General features: G+C 39.0%; 2 protein-coding genes across 2 annotated transcripts in view; one reads left to right on the top strand and one right to left on the bottom strand.

The window, feature by feature from the left end:
• The window catches only part of ppox (protoporphyrinogen oxidase), a 35,138-nt gene extending 31,524 nt beyond the window's left edge, over window positions 1–3,614 (top strand). The window contains exons 11-13 of the mRNA XM_046400388.1: window positions 2,645–2,794; window positions 3,004–3,046; window positions 3,170–3,614. Of these exons, the coding sequence (XP_046256344.1) occupies window positions 2,645–2,794; window positions 3,004–3,046; window positions 3,170–3,306 (330 nt within the window). The 3' untranslated portion in view covers window positions 3,307–3,614. The remainder of the gene's footprint in view (window positions 1–2,644; window positions 2,795–3,003; window positions 3,047–3,169) is intronic.
• Window positions 3,615–4,590: 976 nt separating this feature from the next.
• rbm42 (RNA binding motif protein 42) lies at window positions 4,591–24,446 on the bottom strand. Its single transcript, XM_046400390.1, has 12 exons — window positions 24,093–24,446; window positions 23,497–23,553; window positions 21,622–21,757; window positions 20,765–20,834; window positions 17,686–17,748; window positions 15,628–15,782; window positions 14,565–14,735; window positions 13,315–13,449; window positions 8,000–8,117; window positions 6,581–6,678; window positions 5,904–6,000; window positions 4,591–4,976 (listed from the first exon to the last, which is right to left on the bottom strand). The coding sequence occupies exons 2-12, from the start codon at window positions 23,550–23,552 to the stop codon at window positions 4,864–4,866; spliced, it is 1,212 nt and encodes a 403-aa protein (XP_046256346.1). The 5' UTR covers window position 23,553; window positions 24,093–24,446; the 3' UTR covers window positions 4,591–4,863.
• Window positions 24,447–24,918: the final 472 nt, after the last annotated feature.

Below are 24,918 nucleotides of genomic sequence, written 5' to 3'. Positions count from 1 at the left end.
CTGCAATTTGTGCCATTTGTGATTCATTCACTTGAAAATGTGTGTCAAAAATGCCAATATCGGTATGGGTTGTAATTGTTTAATTATACATTTTGTGTTTTGCTAGATTTTATTTTGCCTGGAGGCAAAGAGAAAATGCATCAAAATTTTTTGAATGTTTCAAAAATAAAGGGGGTAGAACCACGTGGTACAACCATGATGAGATGTTTGCGAAAATATGGATTATGCGCTTCGGTTTTCTCCTGATAGTATTAGTAGAATTCTGCACATGTCGTGTGATGTGACAGTTCTAAAGTACTACTCAATATATACTTACCTGTTTATTTGGGCAGTGCCTCTGAGAAGCTAATGAAACATGCCTGACTTTTGCCACCCAGTGTTAATAGCTTGTTAAGGTGGAGGGTTTTAAATCCTTTGTTAATAAAACATGGTATGTAGTCAACCTTCAACTTAAGTAATTGTTTTGAAAGTCACAAGTCTCATCAAGGTTAATAGATTTTTGGCCACTAAGGGCAACACAACATTGTATAGACACAATATTTGATATATTACCACCCTGGTTACTGTTATCATTTGAAGCCTTGCTGAATGTAATACTCATATTCACATTCAGTACACGTTCAGTTCAATTTATTATTATTGTTTCTTTATAGAGCAGGATTAGACCATATTCTTTATTTAGTCTTAAAATCCCATGAGACACATGAGCAAGCACTTGGCAACAGTGGTGAGGAAAAACTGCCTTTTAGAAAGCAGGAACTTCAGCAGAACTTCACAGCAGAAGTTCCAGCCATTATCCATTGAAACTGTGTTATGAGAAAACACAAAGAAGAAGCCAAATTAGTAACATGCATTCATGGAACATGAATGTGTACAAACGGAGAGGGAGTGTATTTGCCTTTAGCTCTAGTTTGATCTCCTCCAACTCCTGGGAAAAATATCTGGTTCTTTATCTGGTGAATGGTGGAAGACATAACACCAACAGCCACCATCAGAACTTTTCCCAACCAGAAGCTGTGAAGGAGACTAAATGCTGCTATGCTGCAAGACTGGAGCTGCAGATGGAGGGGAGCAACTCCAGGGCGCTGTGGCAGGGACTACGCACCATCACAGACTACAAAGCAACACACCCACCCGTGATGAGAGCCGACGCTTCTCTTACTGATGAGCTCAACAACTTCTTTGCACGCTTCGAGTCGGAGAGCAGGCAAGAAGCTGCACTCCCAGCCGGAGGAGAGGTGACGCTCACTGTGACAGAGCTGGAAGTGAGGAGGATGTTTAGAAGTGTAAACACCAGGAAAGCAGCAACACCTGACGGCATCAGCGGTCGGGTCCTCAAAGCCTGCGCTGAACAGCTCGCACCGGTGTTTACAACGATATTCAACCTCTCCCTCTCATAGTGTGTGATTCCCACCTGCTTTAAAAAGTCTGTTGTTGTCCCTGTCCCAAAGACAGCCCAGCCCAGTAACCCCAATGACTATCGCCCCATAGCCCTCACATCTGTGGAGATGAAATGTTTTGAGAAGCTGGTCAAAACATTCATCACCTCCTCTCTCCCCCCCACCCTGGACCCTCTTCAGTTTGCATACCGCCCAGACAGATCCACTGACGACGCCATAACCTTCATGCTGCAGAAGACACTTTCCCACGTGGACACTAGGATGGGGAACTGCGTGAGAGTGCTGTTTGTGGACTACAGCTCAGCATTCAACACCATAGTCCCCTCCGGACTGGTCACTAAGCTGTGTGATCTTGGACTGAACTCCTCCCTGTGCAGGTGGATCCACAGCTTCCTAACTGGAAGACAAGGAGAAGATCCTCAGGCAGCCCCATCACCCTGGACACTCACTCCTCTCCCTGCTGCCATCAGACCATTGGTTCCACTTGCCTAAGAACCAACACAGAGAGGATGAGGAAAAGGTTCTTCCCCCAGGCCATCCGTCTGCCCCGCAGTGAGCATTAAACTGGACAGTCCTACTCCCACCTGTACTAGATGTAAATACTGTACATGTAAATACACATTTTCACATTTTATTTTTATTATTTTTATAAGATTTCTATTTTATAATATTTAATTTTACTCATTCTGTTTTACTTACCTGTTTTTTGGTAGCAGGGACAAAAATAATTTCACTGTACATTGTACGTGTACGTGTATGTTTGTGTGTGTGACAAATAAACCGATCTTGTATCTCTTGTATCTAGAATATAGTGCCATTTAGCAGTTCATTTTTAACTATGTCTGTCTTCTGCTTGGTACCAGGCAAGTAGTGTACAGTGCTGCTTCCCTGGAAACAGCTCTTGCTGAGGTTGAGAGAAGTTGTGGGCTATCTTATGTCAAAGTCTGTTTTCTTTTCATACAGTAGAGATAAAGTAGGGGTACAGTATTCATAACAAAACAAAACAGACTTTGACACAACACAGGAAATCCAAAACAAGAGACTCCTCTGTTGCAATTTTCTGTGGCTTCATCAGTTGTCATGTCATCCATTTTTCACATAAAAATATTAATTAAAGCAATATAATACAATATACCATGACAGAGCAGTTTAATTTTGGAACCTTGTTTTTTTCCAGTTGTAAGTTTTCATAACAGTATGTGCATCCACCACTTCTAACTTAAGGTCATGACCATGTCATCTAGGTGATGATGGGTGGTGCCTGGTTCCAGGAAGTGTTTGGGGCCCCAGAAGCAATGACAGAAGAATGTCTTTTAAAAAGAGCCATTGAGGCAGTGCATTGCCATCTGGGAGTCACCATAGCCCCCAGCTGGAGTCACGTTGCTCTGCAGAGGGTATGACAGTATTGTGTATACAAAATAAATGCTAATTCAAAACCTGTTACTAGTTTCAAAAAACATGTCTCTTTTGTTATGTTACTATTTAATTATTTTTTTGGTTGTTAGACATTACAACTTAATACATTTTTGTAATACTGCATCTGTACAGTATTGTTGGTATGATGTAATAGTGATGAAATTTTTTGTGCTTTTCCTCTTATTAGGATTGTATCCCTCAATATTATCAAGGACACTTTCAAAGAGTAGGTGAGTATTAACATAAACTGTATAAGAATTTCCCTTCATGGATAAATAAAGCAATTCTGACTCTGATTCTGATAGTAAATTAGGTGTAGTAAAACATAATATGTGTGTCTGTCTGTTTTCCAGAGTTCATACGTAGCTTCATAAGGAAGAATAATCTCTCCATATCTCTGATTGGTTCCTCCTATGATGGTGTGTCAGTAAATGATGTAATATTTGGTGGAAGGACAGCTGTAGAGGAGCTGTTGGGAACTGAAGGTTGATGGTGCTGGTCAAAACTGAAAAATCATTCTGCAAGCTGCATAGAAAGTCACTGGTAGTAGTTTGAAAACTTTATGCAAGAAGCTGAATGGTGAAGTCCTTTTTCCTTCTATATATAATGAATGTTATATGTGATGTTCATGTCTAAATAATGATAGGTTGTGCTAATGCAGTTTCTGAATGTTCCAGATTGTGTGGGTTCTCACCATATTAGATCTCTATTATTTTGTTTCAAAGAGACAGACAGGATTATTACTTTTCAATGCATCTGATTTCCCTATTGTGCCTTTAAATAAAGCTTTATTGTACCTATAAGTTCTTTGTCATATTCCTTCTTCATAGCCTGTTTCTTTTGCAGCAAAGATCTCATAGTAACTGAATTAAGCACATGACCTGCATTTATTGACATCAACTGTATCCAATAGCACTGTTATTCCATTCAAGAATACTCTACTGCTCGCCAGTCAATCGCAGGGCTGACACACAAAGACAGACAAAATACACACTCACACCTAGGGGCAATGTAGAGTAGCCAAATAACCTGCATGTTTTTTGGTATTGTGGGATGAAGCCAGAGTACCCAGAGAAAATCCACGGAGGCACAGGACTGAACATGCAAACTCCATATAGAAGGGACCCAGACCTGGATTCGAACCTGGAACCCTCTTGCTATGAGGCGACAGTGCTAACCACTGCGCCGCCTGTTCCAGTAGTGTTTAGAGATAAAGATGTTTATATTTTGCATATTTTGAAAAATGTGGAATTTCACTCTGTGGGATGAATGGTTTATTTTGATTTACTGAAGTTTGGGATGCTAAGAGTCTAGAAATTTAGATTTGTTGTAATAAATCATATCAATAAATCATCCTACTTTAATCATTACAAAAATTTGTACCTATTAAGCAACGATTCGAGAGTGTGCAAACCAAATTTCATGAATCCGTGTAGCTGATTACGAGGTATATAAACTTAACATTTGTTCTGCCCAGTACACAAGTTTGGTTATGAACCTTGAATCAAATTTGATTTAAGAGCATTTATGCAAATTTGAACTTTATGACACAGGTTAAAAAAATTTTAATTTCAATGTAAAAATGCTATAGTGCCACCTTGAGGTCATTGAGTTTTTGTGTGCATGTAGTGGGTGGAATTGCCACTGACCTGCTGAATTCACCAGAACAAGAACAGGAGGGGTCCACACTCCTTAGACCCCTAATTTACATGAATGGACTTAAATGCTTTCAGTTAAATCCAGCTGGAGACTCAACAGAAGAAGCAACAGAGGCCTGGTTCCAACAAGTATTTATTTGGAATGAAAATCTACAAAAATACAATGACTAGCAGTACTGCAATGTCAAAGTAAATACATCAAGTAAAATTTAGGGGACCAAGCCGACAATTTAGAAATTCCAGATTTATTTAAGAAAGGAAAAAAGCATTAGTAACTATACTATCTCAGTACATCTCCTGATTGGACAGATCAAAACATCAGACACGCTCTCAATATTTTTGTGTGTGCACTGGGGAACACAATACATACACTGCCACTTGCATAACATTTATCTGAGGCCTAGTTTTTTTTTCTCTTTCTGTTTCTTGCGAACCACTTCAATGTTGCGGTCCTTCCACATGCTTTTTCTCAGTTTGATGGGGCGACTGCCAACATACTTTCCTGGACAAACACACAAAGTGAGAGGGATACACAGCCAAATTATTAACCAGTGTAAAAGTCAAATTTACATCCTGGTAAAGAAATGCAGTGCCTATAAAAAGTATCCACCACCTTGGACGTTTCCCCTTTTAATTGCTTTTACATATGGAATCATGGTTAATTTCATTTGACATTTTTACAAAAAAAATCTTTAGTGTCAAAAGTGAAAGCAGATTCCTACAGAGTAATGTCAATTATTTATAAATATCTGTTCTCTGGGCCGGCATAGATATTCACCCCCTTCAAGTCAGCATTTAGTAGATACACCTTTGGCCACAACCACAGCACTGAGTTTGGTCTCATCAGACCAAAGAACCTTCCTCCAGTTAAACTTAAGAGTCTCTCACATGCCTTTGGTGAACTCTAGTCAAGATTTAATATGAGCTTCCTCACATAAAATTTTGACTGGTGAAGAACCTGGGCAACAGCTGTTGTATGCAGTCTCTCCCATCTCAGCTTCTGAAGCTTTCAACTCCTTCAGAATAGTCATAGGTGTTTTCATGGTCACTCAGTTTGCGAGGACGCCCTGCTGTAGGCAGATTTACACATGCTGTATTCCTTCCATTTCTTAATGATAGATCTAACTGAAGGATGTTCAGTGACTTGGACATTATTTTTCTATCTATCCTTGTATTCATCCCTTGAGAAAACATCCAAGGGAGGGGATGATTTTTATAGCCACTATATGAATACAAAGATGGGTGGAAAAACTGAGGACTGTCTGTAAAAGTTTAAAGTCACTAACTTTTAAATTTTCTAAATTCCAATTTAAATATCCAATTCTGAAGTGGAATAAATTCACATCAAATGTACTTGCAAGCATAAGTCCATAAATGTTGAAAAAGCAGGAAAGTTAAAGAGGAATCAAGTATCTGTGAAGAGACTGACCATTCATCTCTCTCATGGCTCTGACATAGTCATTCGGATCCTTGAAGCTGACGAAGCCATAGCCTTTGGTTTTTCCCGTACGTTTGTCTCTCACCACCTGATGATAACAGTTATTGTGAATGATTTTAATTTTTGTACCACATAGTGACTGACACACACACACACACACACACGACACAGCTGCAACAGAACACGTGTTGACTCCCTGGTTTACATTTCATGAGCACATGACACAAAAAGTCTCCTGGTGTCTGAAAACATCTTCCGGATGTCAGAAAATGTTTAAGCATTATTATTATTATTAACCCATTATCTTCACATGCTCAATTTAAGCGTTGCCCAGATACCATTGTCCGCTGTCGCATGGATGTAGATATTTAATTAAAATTAAGTTTACACTTGGGTTAATTAAATATTGTGTTTTTGACATACTGCCTCCTACATTACTCACCATTTTTACTGAAGTACTGCAATGTGCCAGAATGATTACTAATTATTGTCTCAAATTATCAGATATAGAATGTCTGAGACCCAGAAGCAGCAAATGTCATTAACAATCTGATTAGTCAAAAGTATCACTGAGTACATATGTTTATGTTTAGAAACAACTCCTGTCATTAGTCATCAGTGTCTTAAACTGATTACCTTAAGTCAACAAAGAAGAAAAATAACCTGACCTTAGCTTTGAGGAAAGATGGGTATCTGCTGAAGGCCCTGGCTAGGATGTCATCATTGACCTCATTACCAAGATCACCACAGAATATACGGAAATCATCTAGAACAAGGAAGGAAAATAGGATTCATTCAAACATGATAAAAAAATAGTCAAATAGTCACAATATTAACTTTAACAGGTAATCATAGAAAAAAAACACCTTAAAACCACAAGGGGCCAGTTCTACCAATAAGGCTTAAGGCACTGGATTGGCAGTTTTCCCAGTATTCTACATTCTGCATGCACACACTGCAAAAATTGTTTTTGCAGGCGAAGAAACTCAAACACTGAAACAAAAATAAGACTCACTAGATGATACAGTGTAAGCATACTTTACAATAACAGTTCAACACTATGATTGTGACTGACTGTTGAAATAGATAAGATAAGAAAACCTTTACTTGTCCCACAAAGGGGAAATTGCAGAATTACAACAGCAGGGTACAAAAACAGCACTGGAGTTACAGGATGAGAAACATTTAAAATAATAAGAATAAAAAATATAAGAAATATAAAAATAGACATAAAATAGTATCTACCTATCTAGATATAATATATATAAAAAATTACATAAATGTAGATATACACTGATCAGCCATAACATCGAGACCACCCACTTATTACTGACAAAACAGCCCTGCCCATCAAGTCATGGACACCACTAGACCTCTCAGTAAACGATTCTTCAAGTGTGATTGAAAGCAATCAGATAACATAACTGCAATCCTGGAACCATCATATATCACTGATCTCATTGAACCATATCAGCCCTCTAGGGTGTTGCGTTCCTTAGAGTCAGACTTACTGGTAATACCACGAATCTCCAAATGTAGATATGGCGCCAGGGCCTTCAGTTATCAAGCTCCTCTTCTGTGGAAACAATTACCAGCCTCAGTTCGGGCGGCAGACACCCTCTCTTTGTTTAAAAGTAAACTTAAAACTCAGTGTATGGTTTTGCCCTGGGACCTGTTTCTCTCTGATTCTCTTCTTTTTTTTTTTGAATGTGTTGTTTACACACCTGTAAAGTGTCTTGAGATAACTGTGAATTGATGTGGAACTGTTACGATGCTGACAACATTATCATCACGATTTTGTGGCAGCTATTGATATTCACCCAGGCCCAAATTAAAAATATATATATATATAAATACTATATAATGTGACTTTATATCTATGGCTCTATTTTTTTATCCTATTCTGTCCAAACTTGTCAGAAATGTGTTTGTGACTCTTTTCAACTGAGTATCTGTCAGAAAGGATTAATGATTTAAAAAACATTTCACCGCTACTCTTACATAATCTTGTATCAGAGGTTCAAGGGTTAAGGCTGTTTTAACTAAGGACATAATCACAGTCCAGTGTTTCCTGCAGCAGTTTATACCTGAATCCCACTCCAACAGACTAGGGTCCTCCCAGCTGGTCCCTGCTGCAGTACGGATACATTTCTTCACTTTCTCGACCTTTGCCTTCTTTTTGTCCTCCGTTGTACATTCCACAGGCTGGAACACACACACACACACACACACATTTCCTTCATTTTTGGCCATTACATGTACTTACATTCAAAGCTAAGAAGACTAAATCTTCTCTGTAACCATTAATTGTATAACTCTAACCGTAAGCCTGATCTTAATCTAAACCAAATCAAGTCTTCATAATGAAATGTAATTATTTACATTAAGGGGACTTGGGTTTTGTAATGAAGGTGATTCCCACAAAACACAACATGCAACAAACATGTGTACACTCACTCTCTCTCTCACACACACACACACACGTAGACACTTAAAGGGTGCCGTGATATACTGGTTACTGACCATAATAGTCACATTTAAAAATGAAATATTGATATCATGTAAATAATGCGTTATGGATCTTTATCAGTTTATCGGTTGCCTTTTCACTATTGTGAAATATGTTACTGCATACACATATCAAAACATATTTTTGCGAGTTCAAATGCCTCGGTGTCTTGTTCACGAGTGAGGGAAATTGACAGGAGCAGGGGACTGACAGGAGAATCGTGGCAGCATCTGCTGTGTTGTGGATGCTATACCGGTCCATTGTGGTGAAGAGAGAGCTGAGCCAAGAGGTGAATTCATTAGTCAATCTATGTTCCAACCATCTATGATCACAAGCTGTGGATGGTGACTGAAAGAATAAAAGAAAGTACAAAATACAAGTGCCTGAAATGAGTTTCCTTCACAGGATGGCTGGGCTCAGCCTTAGAGACAGGGTGAGGAGCTTCAAGAGGGTCAGAGTAGAGCTGCTGCTCCTACATATCAATAGGAAACAGTTTGGGTGGTTTGGGCAACTGGTCAGGGTGCCTCCTGGACATCTCCCTGGGGAGCTGTATTGGGCATGCCCATCTGGGAGGAGGACCCAGGGCAGACCCATGACACGAGGGATGGACTACATCTCTCTGGCCTGGGAACACCTTAGTTTCCCTCTGGATGAGCTGGTGGAAGCACCTATGTGGAAAGTATGGGCTTCCTTGCTGAGATTGCTGCCCTCAACCCAGACCCAGATAAGCAGTAGAAAACGAGACAAGACATATTTTTGCAATTAATTTTGCATTCCCTTGCAATACCTTTGTGTACACTGCAAGGATGTGACACTTGACCAGTTGTTCTTTGCTGCCAACATTGCTGCAACAACCAGGTCCTGTAAATATATTCTTCGTAACATCAGGAAGAATAAATTCCATGTTCTTGACATTTCATGCCTAGACCACTGCATCTCGCTCCTAGATGGTGTGTCTCCATGTGCACTCTGACCTTTGCAGCTTACCCAGAATGTAGTAACTTGTTTTGGATAAAGGTTTTAAACAATTTTCGATTAAGTAACTTAACAGTATGCAATTTAACAAAATAAAAACATCAAACAGACCTTTGCAGCAGAGCAGGAGGAGAGAGATTATGACTGACCTTCACACTGTCAGTGTAACAAGTGTGCATGGCTGAAATTTGATATACAGTATATTTACTAAGGATGGGCATGAGTCTTACATCACTATTCGTCCATTTACTCACATTTCTTCTATATCAGATATAAATATAAAAGGACCCTGGTTAAATTATAAGTTTACATTTTTCTGTCAGACATCACTTAATCTAATGTCAGAGGCAGAATGGCGACCACCAGGTATCAAATTTTATACATATTTAGATGTACATTGTCAAAATAAATGAAAAGAATGTGAAGTGCAAGCTATGGTAAACTTGCATACAGAACAGCTAGCTTTATGATTTTCCGTTTGAATATTAAGGACAAGGAGAAAATGATGCATACAAAGTTATGCCCTCAATAAGCTTTATTGACAGGATTTTTCTTTGTTATTATTATTATTTGAAGTACTCAGAGCGCAAAATGAGGCCCATGGAGGAAAACTCAGCGAAAACTGCAATTTGATATGGGTCCCAGATGCAACTCAAGAAAACTGGCTTAGTAGTGCCCCCTTGAAATTTTTGATAGAAAAAGAGTTTGGGGGGCTAAACTGTCTGACCAACACATATGAAATTCGGTAGGCATATATATCTCCTCCCCACCTACAATAATGTCTCTTGGGTTGACTCTCTACAAGGAAGTCAGCCATTTTGGTTTTTCTGCGAAAATTGTCAAGAATCACATCTTACACTTTTTCAAACTCGTCCTAGGGGCTTGATCCAATCAATGTAAAACTTGGTCAGCGTGCTCACAGGGCTTTAACAATCAAAAGTTTTTGAAAGGTTCGTATTTTGTTGCACGCTGTGGTCGTCAAAGGGAGCCAAAGTTTGATGTCTGCTATTGTTCGCAAAGGAAACAGGAAGTTTTGCATAGCTCCATCATGCAGAGTCCAATCATAATCAAACTTTAGACATACGATCACCCTTCCACTCTAATGTACAAGAACATAACAATATTTGCTGAGAATCATAGCCCCTCTCAACGGCAACTGAAAGTAGCATGTTGTTTACTTTGCATTATTACACCTTGGAGTGGTTGTGGTCAACGCAACCACACCAAATTTGGTCAGTAAAGTCTTAATACCTTTGTGATGCATGTGAGTGAAGATCGTGAGGTTTGGTCAAATGCACTTCCTGTGGCACTGCAGCAAACTTCAATGTTGTTGCTTTTTGATGCCAAAAAACAGTAAACTGTTATAACCTTCAGTATGAATTCATGAGGTTTCGTCAAACACTGTTGTCATGGCAATGCATTCTTCGCCATGAAACAGGGAGTTGTGTTTGAGGGTAGGGATACTAAAAACTTTATAAAACTTGGCACATTAGTCCCAAGAGGAGGATAGTAATATTTAATACAGTTTTCTGTATTGGGCATGGCAAAATGACTCCATAGCACCCCCTACAAAATTTCAACAAAGTAGCCTCGGTTGTACGTTTGACCAAGATGTAGGAAATTTGTTTGCCACATGTACCTCGAAACTTAAAAAAAAATCTCCTGGTGCCATGACCTAAATCCAACAGAAAGGTGGCCATTTTGAATTAATGTTTAAATTGTTATGGGTTTTGCGCCATTTACAGGTGTCATATTATTATTATTATTGAACAAACTTGTCATGGGGGATTAATCCGATTGACTTGAGACTTTATAAGCTTGGACAAAAGACTCTGATGATGAAAAGTTATCTAAAGGTTTGTGCAAAACTTGAAAGCTGTGGCCACGGCAGCGTGACAATGTTTGATGTTTTGCCATGAAACAGGAAGCTGCATTTAAGAAGCTAAGAATGGTCAAAAACTCGGTGGTTCATAACAAATCAAGCAGATAAAGGTCTGGAGTTGGTTATCTTTGCATTTTCCAGCTGTTCACTGGAGCACTCAACATGAGGTCCAAAGAGGTGTCGACACAAGTGAAAGAGGACATCATTAGGCTGCAAAAAAACAAAAAACAAAACAAAAAACAAAAACCCATCAGAGAGATATCAAAAACACTGAGAGTGGCTCCATGAATGTAAATACAGAGGCTTCACAACAAAGTGCAAACCACTAGTAATGCCCTACCAAAGAATGGTCAGATTAGACTTTGCCAGAAAACACCTATACAAGCCTGCCCCTTTCTGGAATAGGATTCTTTGGACTGATGAAACCAAGATTAATTTGTACCAGAATGATGGGAAAAGAAAAGTATGGAGAATGACAGCAAACAGCTCATGATCCGAAGCATAGCACATCACCTGTTAAACATGCAGGGGCAGTGTTGTCATGGGCATTGGGTGTTAATTGTTCACCTGACTGCTGAAAAAAGTAGTAGGATGAATTCTGAAGTGTATAGGACTGTACGCTCTGCACAGATCCTGCCAAATGCTGAAAACTGACAGGACGCCACTTCATGTCGCATATGGATAATGACCCAAAACATACAGCAAAAGGCAACCCAAGACTCAAAGAAAAGAAATGGGATATTCTTCACTAGCTAAGTCAGTTACCTGCTCTCAACCCAATAGAGCATGTTTTTCACCTGCTGAAGATGAGACTGAAGGCAGAGAGAATGACAAAAAAAAAAAAACAACTGAAGGCAGCCACAGTACAGGAATAGCAAAACACCTCAAAAGAGGAAACTCAGTATTTGGTCATGTCCATGAGTTCCAAGCTTCAAGCAGTCATTGACTGCAAAGGATTTTCACCCAAGTATTAAAAACAATTCTATTTGTAATTATGTTAGTTTGTCTCATCATTCATGAGCCACCAAAAATTGCGGTCGGTGCGTTAAAATGGCTGTAATTCCTAAATGGTTAATGCCACACTTTCGACCCCTTGAATTAAAGCTGAAAGCTTCATTTTGCTCTCATCCTGAGCGTTTCGTTTCAAAATCAATGTGACGGTGTACAGAGGCCAAACGCTAAAAAATTATACTTGCCCCAGCATACAGTATATATGTATCTGTAGGTGGGGTAGCTGGAGGAGGAGAAAAAAAAAACACCACTTTATGTTAAAATACCATTTGAAGCAAGCATACCACATTTGAATCCTGTGTCGGAATGGGCGCTAAAAAAACCCATATAGTGTTTTCAGATGAGAAGTTGGTATAATTATCATTTTATCATTTTATTTTTTTGTCATTTATGTGTTGCCTTTACTTGTTAAGAAAAGATAGATCAAGTTCCAATGTAGTATCTGTAAAATCAGGATAAATACTCAAGCTTTGTTATTTTATCAGTGAATAATAATATTTTGCTTTTATTGTGCAGTCACTAAAATATTATTGAGTTATATGTGATCTTCCCAAAAATATTGTGTTGACATTTTTGTCAATAGGGAAAAAGGAGCGAAATGAATGCTAACTTGTAAATGCATTTGAAATTGTTAATAATGTAATCAACTGCCAATTCCTCACCTTAGTAGGGCCCTTACTAAAGAAAATAACTGTCATCTGTACAATGACAATGGATGCAGCTGCTGTGACCATATGAACCATATGTGCTATAATGCAAAAGGTATGTTGTCACAGATGATATTTTACACAGCACAGTTCCTTTGACTCTGAGTGGACAGTTTGTTTGTCCATTTATCCTGATTTGTTTTCATGATGAAAGCCAGGTACAAAAGGACATGATTTTTCTATTTCATGTGGTGGACTGACCTGCGGGGACCTGACCAACCCGTGCACTTGAAGATTTCCTACGTCCTTACTAAAGCCTGAGGATAAAACAAATCATGAGAGCTTCAGTGTGAACAGTGTGAAAGCAGACAGTTGCACCTCATTGTGGGGGGGCTCAGGCTCAGGCATGCTGGGTCCAATGACAGTGCTGCCATCTTCACTCTCCTTCTTGTCCAGTAGGCCTGCTGCTATGACTGCTGCCTGTTTCTCTGCAACCCGTGCCGCCAGTTCTTCCTGAAATATCCAGGTTAGACACAGACTGGTTCATGAACAGACAATATGATGCAACAACAGCAGCATACTAGCAGCCGATTCCGATTTCCAATTGTTTGGTAAGTGTAACCTTCCAATACTGATTTTTGCCAATTCCAATTTTCTTTCTCGAAACTATAATTGATAGCATATACAAACAAGTCAACTTTTCTTCAATGTAAAATTTTTGCTTTATAATAAAAGAAGTTAAACTTTATAATTTCCTCTCAAAATAAAGCAAATGGAAAGAGCTACAAATAACAATTACCTGAAAATGAGCTGTACTCCCAACTTTATCTGACATATTTTACTTTACCAAACAAAAGCAGGTGCAACAGATTTATTTAACAAAACAAATGTCAGTTACTTAAATCATTTTACAGCATGCTTATAAATTTCACCAGGGCTGTGGTAATTTATCAGATTTCTGAGGCCTCTATTCTCAACTATGGAGAGCAGCTGATCAACCAGGGTCATGAATTCCATAATTTTCCTCATAATTGCTTTGGTCTTTTCACTGCTCATACCAAGGAAAGATAGGAGAGGCAGCCAGCTTGTGTCTGGCACTGAGCTCTAGCTAGCTTTAGCTGTAGCCACTTTTACGTGGTTGGCGTCTTCAAACTGGGCATGTTCAGCTGAGAAACAGTGTTTTAAGCATCTCATTAGATTTGTTGTTTCAAACATTTTTGTGGTAGTCCCCATATAGTTACTTTGCCCTTGTAGAAAGAATTGTGAGCTTTGTGTCTTCTTCACTGATGGTGAAGAACTTGTTAGCATGCCTGCGCCACAAGCATAAAATGGATTCGCTTGGAATCAGATATGGGAGAATGACTGGTCTTCAGTCAGATCCAAGCATGCTGAAAACTGACCAACTCCAGTCCCTTGCCGATCAATCGATGCATCTATACAGCATACCTTCATACGTGCTCCACTCTATTTCCAATTCTATTCTGTTTTCTTCATAAACACATTACTTTTAAAGACACAGTTAGGCAACACAAGCAGAATATACAACAACAATACAACAAGCCATTAGAAGACAATACTTTTAGCAGAGCACCTAGACATTACTTTGTTACTAATTAAAATGCAAATACCATTCTGGCTTGTCTCTGAGCTCTAACATCATTTCTTTTATGTCCAACAGGGGCAGGAGGAGCAGAGTACACAGTCGGTGCTGCCTGGATGACAGATGGTGTCAGTTTTACGGGAGGGAGGGCTCCCTGTCTTGCAGTTGGGTCTGACACCATCGGGACCATATCAGCAACCTGAGTGGAATACACCAACAGACACAAAGAGATGAAAGATAATTTCCCCAGTGCAGGACTAATTAAAGCCTAAGAATAGTTGGAAACCTAATCTATGTACATTTCCAAGAACAATAGCTAATAATGGGGAAACTCCAATACTTGATAAATAGTGTAATTTCACTCACTCGCATTTTCAAACATGGAAGTGCAGGCCAAGGTGCACACCAAAAATGAACAGAGCTTCCAGGTCTGAAAAGTGAAGTCAGCGTCAAAGTGCTTTCAATCTGCATTCTTGGCCAGCAGAGGACGACCCTACTAGTTTAGAAACAAAGAACGTCCAACTATATGTAAACTTTGAGAAAATTACCCTAATTCTCATTTGGTTTATTACCTCAGTAAATAGTTTCCTAATGAGTGTACGGTTTCAGTTACTGAATTCAAGTTTTCGTCAATACAGCATGATGGTCATTTTGTACATTATAGTCCATATTCCTCTATTTCACATCCTCTTGAAAAATAAATTAGACCTATCGGAATTTTTGAGTTTTTCCACCTGTCTTTCTATCAAGTCATTGGACGAAATGTCATTTGGATCAACTGAAAAGTCCAAAAGTCTAGATCAAATGAGGGAGACGTCGTTCACTAAGTCACAGTTTGTGTTTATAGGGCTGGCCCCCACGTTGCTGCAGTCCAATCAAAATATTACAAATAGTGTGTAGAGAAATTAAGTTTATACTTTTATACCTATTTTTACTACACTGTTTCTAGCTTTTGTAACTGCTGACAATGTCATAGTAAGACAGCACAATACTGTGCTGATGATGCATTTGGCAGCTGATGAAGACTGATGTGATGGAAAATCTGCCAGCTGAATGTTACACCAACACAATTTGTATGTTTGAGCTCTCACCTGAGGTGCAGCAGCCATGTGCTGGATGGGCTGAGAAGCACCCTGAGGTGTCTGGCCCTGCAGGGTAGGAGGGAGCATCATAGGAGGAGGTGGAGGAGGCCGAGGTAAAGGAGGCGCTATTGGAGGTCCACGCATCATCTGCAGCCTCTGATTACCTATTAAGACAGTGTTAGGATATGTAATTTTGAGTATTTGTGGCACCCCCTTTCAGGCAAAAGATGCTTTGGTAGGTCTATTCCCAAACACAGGCCACAGGTGTGTAGAATCGTTATTATTGGACAAGCTGCTCCTGGGTCCACCGACCATTGGGCCAGTTAGCAGAATCTCTGCTTTTAACTATCACTTTGTTTAGTTTAATGTGAAATTGCATTTAACCTAGCTAATTTGGATATAGGTTAAGTTGGGTACAACAAAAGTCCAACTCAATGTTCTTTACAAAAGAGCCTCTTAGATCATAAAAGGCAGTTAACAGAATTTCACCATATATATTATAGTTGCAGTAGCAAAGGTGCGCTTACACAAAAATTGATATTTTGCTGAAAAGCAAGTTATGTCATTTAAAAAGGTAATAGGACAATGTCTGCTTGTTTGCCTCCTATATAGTACATTACACATTGCAGAATTAAATTCCATGTGAATTTAAAATCCAATTAACCCTATAAGGGAAGCTTTGACACATTTAAAAATATCGTACTGTCGACCCATTTTTCTATTTTTAAGGTTCAAGCTCCAAAGGCTCTGGAACCCTTCAGGAACCTGAGTTTGTTATTAGAGCTCCTTTTGTGTTTGACTTAGACTTTCTTTATTTGTCATTTGGATTTTCATCGCAAACGAAATTTCGGTACAGTGGCTCAAGCATAGCAGGAATTACCAACAATATTCTTTTAAAAGAAAAAAAGTAAAAAATATAATATATACACAATAAATATGCAGTAAAAAGTACTTGAAAAATGAGATATTTTGTATAAAAAGTCAGTCAGCATATATACATATGTAATTATTATTGCACAGTGAGTATTTGTAATAAACAGTACTTTTGTAGATTGCACAGAATATAAATATATTGCACGGTAAATAAATGGGCTGTAGTCCTGAGTGGTGTATGTGTGGGGGAGGAGGGGAAGTGATCATGTAGAGTTAAGTAGTCTTATGGCATATTGTCTTGGTTTATTGAGATTTATTTGTCTGCCACATTGCTGTGAGCTCAATGAGCTAGAAACACAAAACCTGGCACAATAATTGGAAATTATGCGCAAGTGCTTCCTAAGAAATATGAGCACAATTAGATGCATTGAGTTAAGGCAAAAAAAAAAAAACAACTGAAAGGCCATGGCCCTTACACAGTTAGTTTGACTGACACATTTAGGAATTATATTACTAGGATTTTTTACACACCCACTCCAATTTTTGGTGGATCAAAAATGATGAGACAAACTAACATAATAACAAATACAAAGACTGTTCTTAATACTTGGATGAAAATCCTTTGTGGTCAATAACTGCTTGAAGTCTGAAAGCCAGGGACATATCTGAATGCTGAGTTTCCTCCTTTAAGATGTTTTGCCAGGCCTTTACTGCAGCTGCCTTCAGTCTCGTCTTCAGTAAGTGAAAAGCATGCACTTTTGGACTTCCTCGAGGAACTCTTGGGTTGCCTGTATGTTTTGGGTCATTATCCATCTGTATTATGAAGTGGTGTCCTATCAGTTTTCAGTATTTGGCAAAATCAGAGCAGACAGTGTAGCCCTATACACTTCACAATTTATCCTGCTACTTTTTATCAGCAGTCAGGTCAACTACTCACAATATTTTTGATATCTCTCCAATAGGCTTTTGTTTTTTCAGCCTAATGTTAACATCAGGTGTTTACACATCATTTGTGTAGACACCTCTTTGGACCTCATGCTGAGTGCTCCAGTGAACAGCTACCAAATGCCAAAAAACCTATGCTTGTCCCAACATATATGTACCTAACTCGAACATTTCTGCTGATGCAGTTAAAAGAAGAAATTCTGCAGTGAGTGAATAAATCAGTAAACTGTAGTCTATAGGTAAACTTACCAGGTCTCTGAAGGATATGGGGGACAAAAGCTGGTCTCATCATGGGAGGACGCACTGGAGGGACTGGGACACACAAGTCACATAATGAGTGTAAAAGAAACATCTTAAAAGGTCCACCCTAACAGGGGCATTGTTGATCATTATGGAAGTGCTTTGCAGTGCAGTAGCAATTGCATGCAAAATGAAAAATGTGGATATACGATAGTACCAAATAGAGTTTAAGAGTCATCTTTATTATGCTGGATGCAACAAAACGAAAAGCTGATTCTAAATGAGGCACTTTACTTATCCGTCACCATGGTAGCAAGCAGACATTTACAATGAAATAGGTGGATTAGCCTTGCTGTTTCAGTACAAATGGAATAACCATAGATGTGGGAACAAATGAAAAAGGGGAAATATTTTCACAACTTGGAAGTATGGAGGTTTTCTTATTTGCAGCGCCTGTCTGTATATGCAGCGCGTTTGTACTTGTCGGCCACCGTAGGAAAGCACCTGATTGCTTTTATTTTTGAGCATGACAACAAACCCAAGCACACTGCCAATGCAGTGAAATTATACACTCACTGGCCACTTTATAAGGTACACCTTCCTAGTACCGGGTTGGACCCCCTTTTGCCTTCAGAACTGCCTTAATCCTTCGTGACATAGATTCAACAAGGTACTGGAAACATTTCGCAGAGAGTTTGGTCCATATTGACACGATAGCATCACGCAGTTGCTGCAGATTTGTCGGCTGTACATCCATGAAACGAATCTCCCGTTCCACCACATCCCAAAGGTGCTCTATTGGATTGAGATCTGGTGACCGTGGAGGTCTTTTGAGTCCAGTGAACTCATTGTCATGTTCAAGAAACCAGTCTGAGATGATTCTGTCTTTATGACATGGCGCGTTATCCTGCTGGAAGTAGCCATCAGAAGATGGGTACACTGTGGTCATAAAGGGATGGACATGGAGTGCCAAGAAAATATCCCCCACACCATTACATCACCACCACCAGCCTGAACCGTTGATACAAGGCAGGATGGATCCATGCTTTCATGTTGTTGACGCCAAATTCTGACCCTGCTATCCGAATGTCGCAGCAGAAATCGAGACTCATCAGATCAGGCGATGTTTTTCCAGTCTTCTATTGTCCAATTTCGGTGAGCCTGTGCGAACTGTAGCCTCAGTTTCCTGTTCTTAGCTAACAGGAGTGGCACCCGGTGTGGTCTTCTGCTGCTGTAGCCCATTTGTCTCAAGGTTCGACGTGTTGTACGTTCAGAGATGCTCTTCTGCATACCTTGGTTGTAACGAGTGGTTATTTGAGTTACTGATGCCTTTCTATCAGCTCGAACCAGTCTGGCCATTCTCCTCTGACCTCTGGCATCAACAAGGCATTTTCGCCCACAGAACTGCCACTCACTGGATAGTTTCTCTTTTTCGGACCATTCTCTTTAAACCCTAGAGATGGTTGCGCGTGAAAATCCCAGTAGATCAGCAGTTTCTGAAATACTCAGATCAGCCCGTCTGGCACCAACAACCATGCCACGTTCAAAGTCACTTAAATCACCTTTCTTCCCCATTCTGATGCTCGGTTTGAACTGCAGCAGACCATGTCTACATGCGTAAATGCATTGAGTTGCTGCCATGTGATTGGCTGATTAGAAATTTGCGTTAACGAGCAGTTGGACAGATGTGCCTAATAAAGTGGCCAGTGAGTGTATATGGTGATAAAAACAGCTGATAAAACAAAGAGTCATGGAATAGCCTCCAGAGTCTGGACCTGAATATTACAGAGGCAGTATGGTATCACATGGACAGAGAAAAAAATAAAAGACAGCCTAAATCTAAAGAAGAACTCTGAGAAGTGCCAGAAGCCTGGTATTATATACCAGAAGATTACTTTAGAAAACAAAAAGAGTTCAAGATGTGCTCAGTACCAAGGGACGTCACACTAAATACTGCCTGTAGAAGTTATTTGTTCTGAATCTTTTTTTATGTTTATATCTTATTAATGAGACCGAGAAATAAATATAAATGGTCATTAAAACTTTGTTAACACAACAAATCTAATTGTGGCTACTGTACTCTTTTGCATAGTACAGTATATATGCAAATACATCTTTTTAAGATAATCTTAATCAAATCTTTTCTCTTCTTTGAAAAAAGACAATGCAAGGATTTCAGCTTTTTTAAAAAATGACTGATGTGTGTGAGGTACAAAAGTACTCCTAAGATTTTGGCTATAGCCTACATATAAGAACTAGAATTACCGTTTCGCTGACGAATGCCTCCACTCACCAGTCTAGCTGTCTGTTCAGAGTCAAAATACACTATAAAGACAAAAGTATTGGGACACCTGACCTTCATATGAACAGGGCTTTGGTGTGCTGCACAGTTGTGCTGGCATGAAGGGGTGGCTTCCTCGGGCTGTTGCAATAGGGTTGGAGGCATAGCATCGCCCAAAATGTCTTGGTATGCTGAAGCATTAAGATTTTCCTTCACTGAAAGTAAGCCCAACCCCTGCAAAACCGCCCCATATCACACCTAAATTCAATAATAAAGAGGTTTGTCCGAATACCTTTTTCTATATAGTGTATATGTAGCCATGATCTCCCCTTCTTCCTGAGTTATGGTGTTGAATAATGGCCAGATAAGTATTCTGGCAAAACAGCGACTTTTTGAAAATAAAATGTAATTATTAATTATTTTATCCTATTAAACATTTGTGAGAAAATCTGTCATAATTAGCATATGAATTCTTGAGTTAGGTGTTTTGTGAGGTCACAATGGCTTTATCTATGACCACCAAATTCTAATGAGTTCAGCCTTGAGCCAAATCTGAAGAAATTACATGAAGATATCACACTGTGATATCTCAGATATCATGTTCACAAGAATGGGACAGACAACCCCAAATAATAATGCCTCTGATCATGGCCATCACTGGTAAGCATCAAACTTTTGTGTCAGTTCATTTTCATTTTAGCTTTGTTGATATTTGTGAATGTACTCAAACATTAACATGAGTATTTACTACACCGTATATTACTGCCAAACCTTAGTTAGTGTATGTGTGTGAGAGTTAATGTTCACCTGGTCCCACAAATGCTGGTGGTGGAGGACCAACAAAAGTAGCTGCTCTGGCTTCTAATGTCTGCTGGACCTAAGAGAAACAGACAGCGTGAGAAACAGAGCTGGTACAAAGAGTGAGAGAGGCTGAAGCTGAACCATGTGCAAAAACAACAGAAAAAAATTCTCAAGAAACTTCCTTCATCAGTCGAACTACATTCACATGGTGTGAGCAAAAAAATCTCCAGCTAAATGTGACAAAGACTAAGGAACTGGTAGTGGACCTAATGAGGACCATGGCTCCAGTGAAACCCATTTTCATCCAGGAGACCACTGTAGACATGGTAGAGGAATACAAATACCTGGAGTGGACATAGACAGTAACCTGGACTATATTAAGAATAACAATGCCAAGGGCCAGAGTCGCTTCTATTTCCTGAGGAGACTGAGGTTGTTTAACATCTGCCGGACAGTACAGAGGATATTTTCTGACTTGGTGGTAGCCAATGCTAACCTGTTTGCTGTTGTGTGCTTTGGCAGCAGGCTCTGGGTAGTGGATGTCAGGTGGTTTCAGACACTCTAGCGTCAACAGACTGTGAGACTGGTTCTGCAAGCGTCACCACATACTTGTACTGCTGCATGCATACTTTATATATTTAGTCTATGTTTATTTTTATATTCTAAATATATTTTTTGCTTTCGTTTTTATTATAATTCTTTGGCCAGTAGAATTCAAATTTTGGTTGGAGCAACTGTAACAAAAACAATTACCCCCTCAGTCTGAGGACATTTAAATCACATTTGTTTCTATACAATCATGATTCTACAATGAGCAGTCTGGACATGCTTTACTACCCAGATACAATTAGAGTGGTACAAACCTGTCTGTAGGTGTTGGTGCCTATAATGGGCCGCACTACTGGAACCGTTGGAAGAGGAAGAGCTACAGGTATTGCCTCCATAACAGGTGGGCTTCCTGTTACTTGTACTGGACCACCAAGAACTTCCTGCTCAAAACTACAGCAAGAAAGGTATAGAGATAAATTTATAGAGCTGTTTTACATATGCTGGAGACAACAGGTTTTTAATTCCTACAACAAAGAAAATGATAAGAAAAGCTGAACATTGATTCCCTGAGAAACTGAACGGGGAATGGAAGTTCTACTGTGAATGCAATCGTCAAATGGTACAGTACAGCAGCCCACTTAGAATGTAGAGACTACTATCCTAAAGTAGTGGTTTATCAATCTGCATCAACTGTAGACATACACATCATTGTCCATGATTCACCTCTGTCACTTCTACAAGCAGTGCACTCTTAAGCTAACTGCCTTACATGAGCACATAAATATGAGCATTCTGCTTCTGTTTGTCACACAACAATGTAAGGAGTAAAACAAAAAGCTCAAATTCAGTTGCCATTCCCAAACCCTCACTGTGACACAAAATATTTCTCCAGTCAGACAGTTAATAGATCAGTGTGGATTCTAATTCAGACCCAAATGAACCAGCTAGCTGAAAGTGCGCTTCACAGGGTAGACTACTGAACATTTATAGTACATATTGCCAAAGATAAAGCATAATAAGCATGTGTACTCCTGTACTGGATTTGATGCAGATTGGACAGCTTATACTTGAGTGCCAACAACTTCCTGTTACACAGTGAAGCTTTGAAATTTGCTATGCCACAATCCCTGAAAACTTATCATGAAGGTCTTGAGGCTTTCCTGACTGCATCTGGGTTGTAGGTCATCCAGAAAACAAACAGCACACAAGTTTTAAAATATGCTTTCCTGCTGCAAGCAGGTGGTGCTGAGTAGCACATACATGTCTTCAGAACGGCACTATTATCCAACTTGTCAAGTTTGATGCAGATTGGATAAGACATACTTGAGTGAGAGCAATTTCCTGTTTAATGGTGAAACATCAAAATTCACCACAACAGCATGGCCACACTTAGTTTTGCCAAAAACTAACTTTACACAGTCAGGGTCTTTTGCATAAGATCACCAAGTTTGAAGTTGATTGGATTAAGCCCCTAGGAGGAGCCTGTTAAAATATGCCCTCTGCAAATAGTCCAAAAAACATAAAAAATGTCAACATAAATAAAAAATGATTGGAATTCCTCTTGGGTTTAGGTCATGGCACCAAGAGACTTTTTTTTTTTTAAGTCTTGGGGCATTACATGTGCCTACCAAATTTCACAAATCTAGGTCAAAAGTACAATGAGGGCTAGAATCACTGACCTTGACATGTTTAGTTTTCAAGTACCTCAAAACACTCCAAGTACTTCAATTAATAATATCAATAACCAAGAAAAGCTATGTTAGTGCTGTTACTGTTACTAAGTATCAGTAGGGTCACATTCAAAGATTCTTCTTCTTCTTGCGATATGGGTAAACAAATTTAACCAAAGTGGTTGTATTGCCACTTCAGGCTAGAAATCCAGAAACATTTTTTTCCAGAGGTGATGACAAAATACCTAAGGGGTCAGCCATCTGACCTTTTTCTCATCTCTGCTGAGAGATGCATACTCAGTACTGATTGGGAGAACAAGCGAACATTTCAATTATCCTGGAAAGTATAGTTGAGTGGCATTTACTTCAAATAATAACAATAATAATAATAATAATAACAATAACAAAGAAATGCACTGTTAGCACTGTTACTATTACTAAGTATAAGCTGGGCCATGTTAGAAGATTCTTCTTCTTGCGACATGGGTTAACAAACCCAACAAAAGTGGTTGTACTCACAGAGCCATCTCAGCCTCCATCTCCTTCAGACGCTCCTCTCCTGATTTGATTGACATGCTATGGAAGAAAAGCACTGATCTAAGAGTGAGCTATGTAGAACAATGTAGCAACTGAATAGTGGAGACACACGACATAGAATAGAATAGAATAGAATAGAATAGAATAGAATTCCTTTATTCTCACTATACACATGTACAATGAGATTAAAAGCCAACTCTGTAGTGCAAACAGTGTAATCATACAATAAAGTAAGAATAAACAAAACAATATAAAAATAGATATGATGCTATTTACAGTGTTAAATATATATACACACACACACACATATATATATATATATATATTGTATGTATGTGTATATATGTATATACATTAGTCCTTGTCCTGATAACTTCAGTTCAAAATGTCCCACTATAGTCCTTTAGCCTAAAAAATATAACACTGCATTATAGCTTTTAAATTCTTGAAGTGATCTAGGCTGAAAAATAACATTTTAATAACTTGCAATTTACACTGGGTTTTCTAATGCACTATGAACTCTAACATTACTTATTATAACGTTATTTACATGATCATTACAACATAGGATACATTACCTTCGTCCACTTTCGACGCTTTCAATATGAATAGCTTTTGCTGGTTAAGCTAACACGCTAGAGATTTAGCAAAGTTAAGCAACGTTAGCTAGCACACCGTAAGCTAGCTAGGCTACCCCTTGACTTTGCCGTAACGTTACTGTATTACTCTGCTAACCACAAACACGAAGGCTCAAGTTAGCACTGTAAAATTCATCAACTAGTTACATAATGAGAATAATCATTTTCAAAAGTAAAACTATCGACTAGTGTATATTTCCCTCATGATAGCGTCCTCTCTTTCTCCGTCTCCTACTAACACAGCCACTATAGTTACCGCCGCCGTCCTCTTCTTCTTCGTCTTGTGCTTGATGTTTTCTTCTTCTTTTGGCATTTATTGGCGGTTGGCAAACAACGTTAAGGTGCATTACCGCCACTGGTATGGAGTGTGGGGGGAAAAGACAAAACAAAAAATGAAAACTAACAAACAAAACAATCTATATTTTCTTAATTAGACCGTATATTGCAAGATAACGTAATTGCATTTGATAACAAACGTCTCCTGAGCTCTTCCTTAAAATCTCTATTAGGTCACACTGAACTTTTACTTTCCCAAGACTTTTAATTAACTTACCATTATATGTTCTATCATTTCCTCCTGCTCACAAAAATTACTTCTACCTGTAGCGTGCTTCCCCATTCTATGTAAAGTGCTGTTTAGACCAGTATGTTTAGACCAGCCTAAGTCTTGATATTACCCTTTCTTCAAGTCTTCAGAGATTTTTTATTGTCAATTCACTGTATGTGCAGGACAGAGGAAGATAACTACCGTACTGTTTCTCTCTCA

The sequence above is a fragment of the Scatophagus argus genome, chromosome 9 (assembly GCF_020382885.2).
Source record: "Scatophagus argus isolate fScaArg1 chromosome 9, fScaArg1.pri, whole genome shotgun sequence".
Lineage (NCBI taxonomy): Eukaryota > Metazoa > Chordata > Actinopteri > Scatophagidae > Scatophagus > Scatophagus argus.
The sequence above is the reverse complement of the archived record's forward strand: the minus strand, read 5'-3'. Positions and strand labels throughout refer to the sequence as shown.

Coding starts and splice junctions, on each gene's coding strand:
- rbm42 (XM_046400390.1), bottom strand. CDS start 23,552: ATGTCAATCAAATCAGGAGAGGAGCGTCTGAAGGAGATGGAGGCTGAG. Junction 8,118..13,314: donor CTGAGCCCCCCCACAATGAG/GTGCAACTGTCT, acceptor TGTGTGTTCCAG/CCTGTGGAATGTACAACGGA. Junction 4,977..5,903: donor AGCCATGAGAGAGATGAATG/GTCAGTCTCTTC, acceptor GTGTTTGTCCAG/GAAAGTATGTTGGCAGTCGC.